The sequence below is a fragment of the Pyrgilauda ruficollis genome, unplaced genomic scaffold (assembly GCF_017590135.1).
Source record: "Pyrgilauda ruficollis isolate IOZ18807 unplaced genomic scaffold, ASM1759013v1 scaffold10, whole genome shotgun sequence".
NCBI lineage: Eukaryota > Metazoa > Chordata > Aves > Passeriformes > Passeridae > Pyrgilauda > Pyrgilauda ruficollis.
In genome coordinates this window covers 9293687-9305871 of record NW_024508101.1, presented here as the reverse complement: position 1 = coordinate 9305871, position 12185 = coordinate 9293687, and the positions used below count along the sequence as shown (strand labels likewise).

Here is a 12185-nt window from a genome sequence, read left to right as displayed (position 1 = left end):
TTACTCGTTTAGAAGATCCTCTCATAATTCTCCCAAGTGTGTTTTTCTTGCATAAGGAGTTACATATATGGCTTTATTTAATACTTTTTTTTCCAAAAATTGATACGGGAGTCATTAAATATAAAAGCAGACCAATCTCTACCAAACTAACTTTTATTTCAGAATCTTAGTAAATGGGAATACTTACTTGCCATGTAGATTTTTATTTCTGAAGGTGATTTAGATCACTCCACTTGTATTTTAAAAGCCTCATACAAGGATAAGACCTAGAAAAGCAGGCTAGAATGGGCAATTGCATCTCAGGCTGCTCTGCAAGCCTGGTGAACAGCAAGATGTTCAGTGTGACTGAAGGACGTGCAGAACATATTCTGTCCTCAAATTCCAATTTAGCCTCAACTCCTACATCACTGGAATTTGCAGAGCAGGAACAGTACATTACAGTTATATATTAATTTAAGCTCAGAATACTATTGTGAAGTAATATAATACCACTATCCCAATTTTGGAGAAAACGAGGATAGAAAATGTCTTGGAGAAGGTCACGCCCAGTTTTCCAGGCTGGCTGATTTACACTAAAGAAGTTTCCTCTTCTAAGACCTCACAGAATCGGTATCTGGAAGCCATTCAGAGTAGGGTATAATTTCCTTGGAGCTGAACTAACTCTAAAGAGTGAGCAAAGCCTTTTCAAACAGTGGAGCTTGACTTGAATTGATTATGGCAATCGTATCCTTCAATGGATTTCCCTACAAAGAATATTTGTGTCTATTTTGCTGCTATTTTGATTGACATCCATATCCAACTGCCTTTTGAACTTTGTTTTTTCTGTGCCCTTCAGACTGTGATAACTTTATGTATACCTATGATTTAGGAGTTATATTGTCTTTGCATTAGTTTAACATTGAGCTGGAGCTGCAGTAAGAAATGAAATGCCATTTATTACGTAGTGTTATGTAAAAAGATGCAATCAAAGTGTTCCTTTGTTTAGCTTCATTTCCACAGCCTAATATTAAACAGGAGGGCTCTTGGCCAGGAGGGGGAATTCAGTGCCTACATTAAAGTTAAGCCTGTTGAGAACAGCTCTCACTGCAGTGATCTGTCACTTTGCCATTTGGTCTGCTTCCCTCTTGTCTTGCTTTTCTGCTGGAATGCTTTTGCATATTGTCTCATGCTGTGGAGCACACATTTCTGTTCACTGTCCTCCCCTCAGACCACCTCAAGTTAGCTTGGCTGGGATCAGCAGCCTCATTCATTTCATTCAGTAATTCCTGGGGCAAACAGTTCCATATTGATACACTGCCAAAGTTTTATTTTTCTCATATTTTGGAGCGTGCTGTCTCCCTGTCCCTCTTCCTCCTCATTTAAACCACCCCCCAGGTTGCACAGCAGTGGAAATGGGGGTGCAGGTGCACAGGGATCTGCCACCATCGGTGTGTGTGACTGATGAAAGCCAGCTCGTGCTCTCACTGAGCACACACAGCTGTGAGCACACTCTGTCTCTGGTTGTGTCTCACGGCTTGGAGCTCTGCCCCAAGAGCTACCAGTGGTGGCTTCTGTTGCCTTCAGTGCTGTGCACAGATGCAGGAGCAGTCCCTGCTCTGCAGCTAAGGCAGCTTTGTCCTGCATTTTTGTGTGAACAGTTTCCTGTTACCAAAGGTGCCCTTATCCAAAATGCAAGACTGATGCAATCTTGAATTTCAGCCTTCACGCACTCTATCTGGCTGGCAGGACTCAATCTGATGTCCAGAAAAGTACTTTTAGAGAAGACAATTTCCTCGGTATCACCACGGGCTCATTTATCCCCTTTTGGAGGGCAGCAGGGACCTGATCTTCCTATGAACCACGGGCACGTGAGATGAGGCTGATACACGGAGTACAAACTACGTGTCCGCAGCTGTGTGAGCTCGGGGACCGACGCCGCATCGCTCGCTGGCTCCTCGGGGCTCGGGCACCGGCAGCGGTGCCGCCGGGGCGCATGCGCAGAGCGGCGGGCACGGCCCGCGCCCCGCCATTCCCGCGGCCGCCGCGCGGGGGCGGCAGAGCCCGAGGAAGGGCGGGACCCTCGCGCGCGGCCCCGCCCGACCCCGCTCCCGGTCCCGACCCCGGTCCCGGTCCCGACCCCGGTCCCGCTCCCGCCCCGTGGCAGGGGCGCTGCCGGCGGCCCTCGGCACGGGCTGATGGCAGGGTAAGGCCTGCGCCTCCCGCTCCCAGGTATCCAGGGCACCCGCCCTTCCCGCCCTGCTGAAAGGGAGCCTCGCGTTTCCGAGGGAAGGAGGAAACGCCTCTAGCCCTTTTAACAAGGAAACCCTGTGAGTAGCGCTTGTGCACAGAACAGCCGACACCTGCGGTCTCTTCCTTAGGAACCCAGACTGTGCAGACCCAGATTTCCCATGTACCTTCCCCCTGCCACTGCAGCCCAAGTCTCGGGGTTCTCAGAACCTTCCCTCCCTGCAGCCATCAGCTTTGCCTGACAGCAGGAACAGTCTCTGTATCACTATTTCTCTTCAGTAATAAGGCTTTTGAATCGGTTCTTTCCCGTGTAATTCCCACCTTAGGAACAGCACATTCCTTCCTTCAAGTCTCCATAACCAGAGTTCAGTCAGTGCCATTCATTTCACGAACTCAGCTACTGCTCCGCTCCCAAAAGCACTGCTCCCCTCCCCTCTCCACCCCAAAGGCATTCCTGTGATGTCAATATGTAGACCAGGAAAACGGTGCAGGACAATTTGTAGGACAAAGGCAAGTGTATGTTCAGCAGGCAGTGGGACCATAGGGCACAGCAGTGCTCTAAAGCAGGAACACAGAAAGGAGTTGTTTTGGAGTGGCTGACCCCAAGGTGCTGGTGATGGAAGTATAACCCAACTTTTGTTCAAAGAAAACTTAAGAGTTCTTAGGAGAGCACACACCGCTATAGCCACATCTCAGACAACTGCAGCTAAACCTAAGCCTCCAGATTAAACCCTGCAGATTTTAACACTCAGGCCCTGACTCCACTGTCAAAAGAGAGGAGAAGTTGAAATTTATTCTCACAAATGACTAGCAAATGACCAGATGCACTCAGGCTGCACAAGGGCACACATGCTCTTCAGTAAAAGTTTCATTTCCGGTGTAAAACAGTAAAGGCATTTTTAAACAAAACCTACAGGTAAAGAGAAAATATCACATCTTAACAAAAAGGATTTATTGTGACTAAACAAAATGTACATTGTTTCCCAAATGACAGAGTGTTTTCAAGACTCTCTGAAGTCTGCAGGTCCATTGAGTAACTTGATCACTTCTCACCCTGCAGTTTGATCACAAACTACTTTTTGCCAGACTTCTTTATTCCACCACTGGCTGCCAAAAGAAACAACACAGCTGGTTAGGTGACTGTGACAGAGCTTAGCTACAAATGCAGCTCCTCATAAAGCTGAATCCCCCCACTAGACAGCCTGCACAGCCCAGGTCCCCACTGGTGAATTGTTTCTGCACGTGTGACTCCTCCTGTGTGGTTTTGATCTCTCACACCTCACTGTGAACAGTGATTTATTTAACATTAGAAACTAAGTTTCTCCTGGAGCCAAATATGCCCTGTGATTCTACAATGAAACAAAATGTTCCAACAGTTACTTTGTTTCTCCGTTGATTATTTCTTTTACAGCAGGAGCAGCCTGGTCAAATCAAAATCAAGGCTAAGGGAATAAAAGTCTTGGTATCCCTACACCAAAGTCCCCAGCTGGGATCAAAGCTCTACAGAAGCAGGTACTGGAATTCCCTGCAGATGACTGAAGACACTGAAGTGAAAGAACACCAGGTATTGACACAGCAACAAGTGTGGCATTTGCTGTAAATGCTGTTTTTCTCCAGTTGTGCCAGGTATGACCAGTGGGAAGGAAAGAGAACAGCAAGGCTGCACCAAGACAGACTGCAAGGGCCGAGGGTCAGCAACAGACCCTGCATTGCAACTTGATTCCAAGAGCATTGCCCTGCTAAGGCTCTTGGAAACAGGCTGGCCCTGCCACAGCAACACAGCAGTTGTTACCTGCTTTGGTAAGCATCAGACAAGGGCCAGACGACTGACACCGAGTCTAGAAAGGGGCAGAGAAAGAACTCTGAAGAGATCTGTGAGCTCCAGCACCCCACACAGAACGAGCTGAGGATGGTAAGGACAGGACAGAGGCAGGCAGGGTGCACCCTGGGACACCTCTGATGGGACCATGGCAAACACTCTGCACTCACATGGAGCAGGTGAGTGCAGACCATGTGAGCACTCTGACTGTCACTGAGACAGAGACTGGCCTCCATGGGCCTCCAGGGCACGCCCTGTGAACTCACTTCATGTCTCATGTATTTTACAGTCACTCAGGAGAGGGACTGAAGCCAGACCGGCTTCCAGTCACTTTCTTATAATGAAGAAATTCATCCTCTCAGAGGACAAGCAATGGATTTTTTAAACTTGGAGGAGTGTGGCAAAGCCTACATGTAATACATCTGAAAAGAAAAGACTGGTTTGCTAAAAAAAGAGCAGAAATGTCCCTGCACATACCAGTGGAATAAGTCAGTGTGCCAGACACAGCAATTTGCCTGCTGAGCCAGAACCTGCATCGTCTGGGGATGAAAATGCATAGAAAAAGAAATAGCCTCTATTTGTTTCACATCATCTGTACCTGCCATCAATTTATTTATCTATGTCAAAAAACCCAGCGGCACCTGCCTTTTTATGTTTATCAAGCAAAAACATTAAATTTTTCAAGCCAGCAAGACCCCATTTCTCCTGCCAGGAGGCACCTCACTTACCCAGAGGCCCTTTTCCAGCAGCTTTTGCTTTCATCTCCTCAAGTTTCTTTTGCTCCTCCTTCTGTTTTTGTTTGAATGCCAGGTCCGTCTAAAGGAAAGACCAGCAGCATTTTTTAACATCTCTCCCACAGAAAAAATCAAAAACAACTAAGAAGCAATGAAAAACAAATGCAATGTTCCAGCAGCAACAAACACCTGACTGGACCGAGGCAGGATGGCTGAATAATGCTAAATATGCAGAATATTGCAGAACTATCACCAAGGTTTTTGCTGTACCACAAACTAAACTTTAACTCTGTATGTTTGGTCTTTCTGGAATTATTTCCCATGGCATAATCTCATTTTGAGATTATGATTCCTCTGACTGATAAGATGTTTGCACTAATACCATTCATGAACATACCCTCGGTGACACATGAAGCTCAGCAAACAGGCACTAGCAAAACATTTAGGCTATAAAGAATGTAAATAAAATAAAGCTGCTTTCACCTGTAAAAAAAGCATAATTTTAAAAAAAAATCCTCCACATATATGTCATTTTTGCTGGGTTTAATAAATTTGTATTAATTCCAAGCAATCTAATGAGACTGCTGGCAAATTGTACAGGCAAGGCAGCTATTGAGCCTCCTGGCTGGATGAGCCTCCAAATCCAGGAGAAGTCAGACATACTCTGTCCCTTAGATACACATTCTTCACAGACACCAAGGCTGAAAAGGACACAGATTTTCAACTTGGCACTCAGGACTTTGGGGAAACTGAAATTATGACTTTGACAACTGAGATTCCACAGATTCTTCACCAATCCAGTCTATGGCTCATCTTTACAACCACAACCCTCTTCTTTCAGTTAAAGCCTCCCTTGCTGCAATGTAACCGTATTACCTCCCCTACCTACCCCTCACAGAACAGAATATTCTGTTTCTCTCTCCAGGTTTTCCTGTCTCCAGTTGGCTAATGTGTCTTTCCTAGTAAATCAACCCCTCACATTTATCCACTTCTGTGGGGTTTTTCTTGCAATGTGTTGCTCCCAAGTGCTCACAGTATTGCAGAGCTGAGACAAAAATAAATATTACATCATTTGACATACAAATGTTTATAACTTGGATCCTTGTAAGCACCTTATTATTTATACCATTTCATTAACAATAAAACTTATTTAGAAAGCTATGGGTCTTTTTCCTTTTTCAAAGAGGTATTCTATTTGCCTTTTTCCAAACAGCGGCACCTCATCCATCACGCACTATTCTCAGAAATAGCAGCTGACATCCATACTTAAATGTAAGGGTTCAGAGTATCTCCAACACGCAATTCACTCGTACTAGATTTATCCAAGCGACACAATAATCCCAGGCTCCTGGGCCCGCAGGGACTGACCGAGCCCAGCTCGCAGTCTGATGCTCCCCCGGCAGCCAGCCCTGCTGCATCACCAGCACGGGGAACGCGGCCGGGATGTCGCCATGGCATCGGGAAGCACGGAACGGCTTGGGTTGGAAGGGATCCTAAAGATCATCTCGTTCCAAAGCCCTGCCATGGGCAGACACACCTTCCACAAGCCCAGCTTACCCCAAGTTTCGTCCAACCTGGCCTTGCACACTTCCAGGGATGGGGCAGCCACAGCTTCTCTGGGCTGTGCCAGGGACTCACCACCCTCACAGGCAAGAATACCTTCCCAATATCTAATCTAAACCGCCTCTCTTTGTCTTGGAGCCCATTCCCCCTCGTTCTGTCACTGCCTGCTCCTGTAAATCCCAGCAGGAACCCCTCGGGCAGCCAGGCCCGCCGGGTCGCCCACAGCCGGGGCCCTCCCGCCGCCCTACCTCATCCAGGTCCTTCGTCTGCTTCTTCGGCTGCTTCAGCGGCTTCTTCTTGCCGCCTGCAAAGACAGAGGAGACAGTGAGGGCCGGGCGGGGCCGGGCGGGCGGCACCGGCGGCCCCGGGCCCGGCCTTACCCTCCCGGCCCGACATGGCTCCGCTCGCTCCGCCCGCTCCCGCCGCTCNCAGGGCCGGGTCGGTGGTGCGGAAGCAGCCGGCTGCGGGATGCGGGTGCGCGGCGCCGCCTCGGCGGTGCCGGGCTGCGTTCGGGAGCCGTGCGCTGGAGAGCCGCTGGCCGCCGCTCCGTGTGTGCCGCAGCTTTTGGGAGTGTGTTTGTCAGGGACGGCAGGCTGAGGAAATGCTGCTTGCGAGGGAAGCAAGAGAGGAAGCAGGCACGTAATCGCAACTTTCTTGTGTCCTCTGAGCTCAGGCTGAGATCGCGGTCATCACAGTCTGACTGTCTGCACAGAAATTCTTAAATCTCAACTTTCTCCCTCTTTTTTTTTCCTGTTCTCCAGTACCCTGAATATTAGGTTAAACTCTTCTGGTAGTAATGCAGTTAAGAGAGGGGAGTTTTGCAGTCTGGAACAGACAAAATTGAGCTGGTGTTTATGTGGCCTGCAATGCAGAGTAGGTGTTCCACACTGCTGCTGGCAGATGTGCCAGTGATGCTGGCAGGAGGGAGAGCTTCTTTCATTTCCATGTTCCTGTGGGTTTGATCTTACGTGTTATGCATGTAAAACAACTGGTAAGATTTTCATAATGTCACTTGGTGTTATTATTAGTTGTTAGAGCTAGTCAGCAGGTCAATGAACCTGTAGTGGTCAGAATTTTTCCAGCTGTTTCAGTACTTTTTTGTGGAGATGCCTGTATTAACCACCTAAAACTAACAAGGAAAGCTGTTTTAAAATAATTTTTAAAACTATGCAGCAGCTATCAAGCGTTCTCAATAAAAATTCATGTTTTCATATTAGTCAAAACCTAATATACTCAAATTTCATATGAAACCCAACTGAAAAGTTCTCCAGTTTCTAGTTTTTAGAGTAATGTGCCTCAGTAGAACTCTAAGACCATATTTAAAATCAGTAGACAGTAAGCCATAACTAGCAGCCTGCTTTTGCAAGGTAAGCAAGAATTTTAAGCTCATTTTAAAATGCAGCCCTGTGTGTTGGAATGCTGTGTGTTCACTGCCTGAGATTTTTCTGTTCTTGTGGCTCGTCCTGGTTTATTATTTTGTAGGCAGTCTCATGGGAATACTTGTATTCTGCTCAGCACTTGTGGGTTTTCCCTCTGTCCTTTGTGTTTTTGTCTTTGCATCCTTCAACACTTCTTGTATCTGTGCAATGTAAGATAAAGAGAATGACTGAGCCACACTTCTTTTATTATCAAGATTTTGTCCCCTCTCTGCCTTTTTTCCTTTTCTGTTCTTTTGCAGAATTGTGAAGGCACAAAACCACGTCGTGCAGTCACTGCTCTGCTGAAGCACTGAATTTCTCTGAAGTTCCTCCTGCTGTTCCTGGATCTGCACATGATCGCTGTTCACGCCGTGGGTGAATTAGTAATCAAGAAGCATGAAGCATGGTGGGAGTACTTCCTAACAGAAAATCAGGAGTCGGTGGCACAATTGCACTTTGTTGAAAATTGTGCAAAGTTCTCTAGGTAAGCAGTGGTGTAAAAGTAGCAATGGTTTAGCCATTCCTGAATTGATTTGTTTTGACACACGTGTAGCTGAAGAGCTACGAATCAGCCGTACTTCAATAACTTCTCTTCTTCTTCCTTGTAGCACTTTCATTTAGTAATTAAATTCAAGACATGGGGCCTATGAAATACAAATCAAGCGTGTCCTCAGTGTCCTGTGGTCTGCAGTATCACCATTCATTGATGAAGTGGAGTCCAAAAGTGAATTTACACATGGTGAGGACTTACTGCCCATCGGCGCCCAAGAGGCCCGAAGCCAAGTCTGCAGTGGAAATGGCCATGGGTCTCCTTCATCGGATCACGGAATCAGGGACTCTTATGGGCAAAAACTCCCTCCAAAAGGTGTCTGCAACATGCAGGAATTGGTGGGACAGATACGAAGAATTTGTTGGAATCAATGAAGTTCGAGAGGCTCAGGGAAAAGTGACAGAGGTAAAGATGGATATAATGTGCAATTTTTAAAATGATGAGTAGAGCTGTATGAAGCATAAACACTGTATGAGGCAGAAAGGGTTATTCAAGGAGAATTATGTCTTTTTCTGCTTTGGCTGTCTGTGCAGGTACTGTGAATGTGTTCTAGGCTATGCATGTAGTAAATAGAGCTTGTCCTCTGAATTGAATTGGAGTGTGTTTTATTTGGTTGGTGGTTTTTTTCCTCCCCACGCCAAAAAAAAAATATATAATTAGCAATTCAGGTCTGTACGGTAGTAAGTGTCTAAAACAAATGCTCTTTCTTCTCAGGCAGAAAATGTCTTTATGATAGCTCGAGGGATAGTACGAGAGGCTCGTGAAAATGTAGAAGCCCAGCAGATTAAACTGAAGGAAATTCGGGATCGCTTAGACAGGGTCTCTCGGGATGACACCCAGTATTTAGAACTGGCTACTCTGGAACACAGGTTGCTGCAGGTAATTTGTTGGTACTTAAGTGTTGGTGAATATGCTGAAAATTTGTGTGCTTTGTTTCCTTCACTAGTGATTGTTTTTGTAGATGCAGTTCAGTTCTGAAGTGATCAGAGTTAATTTCTGAGGGTACTTGTTTTACTTATTATTTATTATCAATGGTTTGAACCCCTGTGCAAGTTTTATATGTTAATGCTAAAGTAGAGTAGTAAAGTTGGAGAATCAAACTGAAGATAATGAGCCTAGATAATTAATTGTTGTAGTGGTGACCTGTACACGAGTAGTTAAGAAAAAGCTGCCATTCAATGAATTAACTCTCCATGGGATGAGAGAAACTCTTTTCTGGCTAATCCATGGAAATTCTCTCAGCTGCTTTCTGCTGGTGTCTGGAGAGGTTAGCAGGGCTGAAGCAGTGAACATTATGGGGAGTGAAAGACCTTGCTCACTCATACCCATTTTCTGTCATCACGTGGCAGATTCTCATGTACAGGATCTTCAGCTGTGATTCCTGAAAACCTTTTCCATTTCTCAGAATTAAAATGATGCCTCATTGACTTAAGTAGGATTAATAAAGAAAATCCCACAGTCAAGGGAAAATTTCTGAAACTACTAATAGATGTTCCCAGTTTCCATTCCTTCAGCTGCACTGGGGCTTGGGGGTTGGTTAGGGTTATTTTTTCCTTTAGTACAGACTTTATAGCTTCATATTATTATACCTTCTCTTTTCATCACTCTGTTTCTTGCAGGAAGAGAAGAGGTACCGAGCTGCATATTTAAATGCAGAAGAATCTGAGAGAGAAAAATTCTCTCTCTTCTCTGCAGCTGTCAGGGAAAGCCACGAGAAGGAACGCACAAGAGCTGAAAAAACAAAGAACTGGTCTATCATTGGCTCTGTGCTGGGAGCTGTTATAGGTGTTCTCGGTTCCACCTATGTCAATCGAGTAAGGCTGCAAGAATTGAAAGTCTTGGTGCTTGAAGCACAGAAGGGCCCAGTCAATTTACAAGAAGCCATCAAAGAACAGGCCTCCAGCCATTACTTGCAGCAGAAAGATCTCAATGATGTCATAGAAGACCTAAAAAATGTGCTGCAAACAACAGCATCGAAGGGAGGGAAAGAAGGGGCTTTGTTAACTAGAGAAACCAGGAATGACTCCATAAAAATAGATTCTCTTTTAATGCCTTTAAATGAGCAGCTAAACTACATTAAACAAGTCAGTTCATGTCTAGGGAGTTTACAACAGCAGTTTAACAGTCTGCAGGAAAGTATCACACAGGTGCTGTCTGAGCTGCAGAGTGTCAAACTCGCCATCCAGTCCCGACCTACAGAAAGAGTGATGCCAAGGCCTTCAGGGGAGGGCAAGGGCCAGGCTGCTGCTGTGAGAGATGTGATCTTGGAATTGTGTGATACCGAGCGCAGACTGGAAACGCAAATCAAGAGAAGTTCTATTTACAGCACTGCACTGACATGTGCTATGTTTGCCATTACTCTGCCTGTACTCTATATCATACTGAAAGGGAACTGATCCCCAGTTAATTGCCACAACTTATTAGATTAATAGAAGTAAACTTGCACTCTAAGTACCTGGAGTACAAGTCCAAATAAAGCTGCTGTAGTGTTTCTCATTATGCCTTCTCCTGTATATTTGAAATACTTGAAAAGCCTTAGTCCATTACTGCTGCAGGCTCCATGTCAAGTCTCTGTCACACTGTGCTTTTTAACAAGCAAAGGAAATGCCACAGCTTGATCTGTTCATTTCATTCACTGTTTCACTCTTACTGTCTAGTCTTGTGTATCAAAACAGCACCCAGAATGCCCCTCTCAGCCCCAGATTGCATCTGTGAGGCCCAAAATGGCCCCTTCAGACCCTGAGTTGTACCCTGCTTGCTCCCAGTGCCCCACATCACCCCAAAGTGGTCCCAGTTGTTCCCATCAGGCACTAACTAACCTCAGTGGTCCCCAGTTTTGCATCCCCAGTGACCCCAGTAGCCCAGACAAGCCCTGTGGTGTAATCAGGTACAAGCCCTGACCCACAGATCCCTGTACCCAGCCCTGGGCCACTCTCTGCAGCCCCCAGCCACCTCCCAGAACCCTTGAGATTCTGGGGTTTAGATACATTTATTACTGGGACAATAAAACATGGGTCAGGTTTTGGGGCCTGACCCATGAACTGGTCCTTCCATCCCCACTGTTCCCCTCCAGGTGTGGGCACAAGGAGGAGTCTTCTTCAGCTGCACAGTGCCAGAACTGAGCCAAGGTGATCCCCCCAAGTCCTGCATCCCCTCAGAGCCATCAGTGTTCCCCTGTCCCATCCTTCTCCCCCAGGACACCATGAAGTCCTATTGCATCCTCACCACCCCACACTGGGCACTACTGGACCAAGTGACAGAACCTCAAGAAGGACATGATACAACTGATTGAATATACAGCAATTCTCACTCTGGAGCTGCATTTGTGATTCCCTGTTCCAATTACTCCTTTGCTCTGTCGTTGATTTAAATGCCTCATGTATAATTCTCTGTTTTGCTCTTTATTTCTTCATAGTTTTGCCATTGGTTCATTCACAAATCATTAGGAGTTATCCTAACAAACAGCTGGATGACGAATTTAAAATACATTGAAGCTACACATGGTAACCTTTTCCAAAGATGGTTTGTCATGAAGTATCCAAAACATTTCTGAAGCTTCAGCTCTTTGTTATTGATATTTACATGTCCCTTCGGGAGGGAAAGAGGCAAAGGGTTCAGATACAGAGGTGTATTAAGTATGATGGTGTTTATTCTGACAATGTAAGCCAATTATGCTTTCTCTACAGCCTCCTTAACTCATCATTCCCAAGGTATTTTGTGGTTTTAGCAATCATCTATGGAGCAATCACTTTCTTATCCTGCTAGTATCTCATTGGGACTTTCTCCAGGTTTGTTGTGTTTGGGTTTTTTCCTAATCTTGTCCTGCCTGGCAATTGCAATGCTACTCTACAGCAGGTGCTATTAAGCCAGTACCT

General features: G+C 45.9%; 1 protein-coding gene and 1 long non-coding RNA gene across 3 annotated transcripts; one reads left to right on the top strand and one right to left on the bottom strand.

The window, feature by feature from the left end:
* Positions 1-3156: 3156 nt before the first annotated feature.
* On the bottom strand, positions 3157-6770 carry LOC121351545. The gene is made up of 4 exons (XR_005954800.1): positions 6723-6770; positions 6591-6646; positions 4774-4861; positions 3157-3333 (listed from the first exon to the last, which is right to left on the bottom strand). It is a non-coding gene; the product is annotated as an uncharacterized LOC121351545 (long non-coding RNA).
* A 7-nt stretch (positions 6771-6777) lies between these two features.
* Positions 6778-10806, top strand: CCDC51 (coiled-coil domain containing 51). Of its 2 annotated transcripts, none has more exons than XM_041463752.1 (5): positions 6778-7333; positions 8021-8244; positions 8369-8715; positions 9025-9189; positions 9930-10806. In XM_041463752.1, the coding sequence occupies exons 3-5, from the start codon at positions 8398-8400 to the stop codon at positions 10704-10706; spliced, it is 1260 nt and encodes a 419-aa protein (XP_041319686.1). In that variant the 5' UTR covers positions 6778-7333; positions 8021-8244; positions 8369-8397; the 3' UTR covers positions 10707-10806. The 2 variants fall into 2 exon arrangements, with proteins under 2 accessions (XP_041319686.1, XP_041319677.1); XM_041463743.1 differs by having other exon boundaries at positions 6778-7709.
* Positions 10807-12185: the final 1379 nt, after the last annotated feature.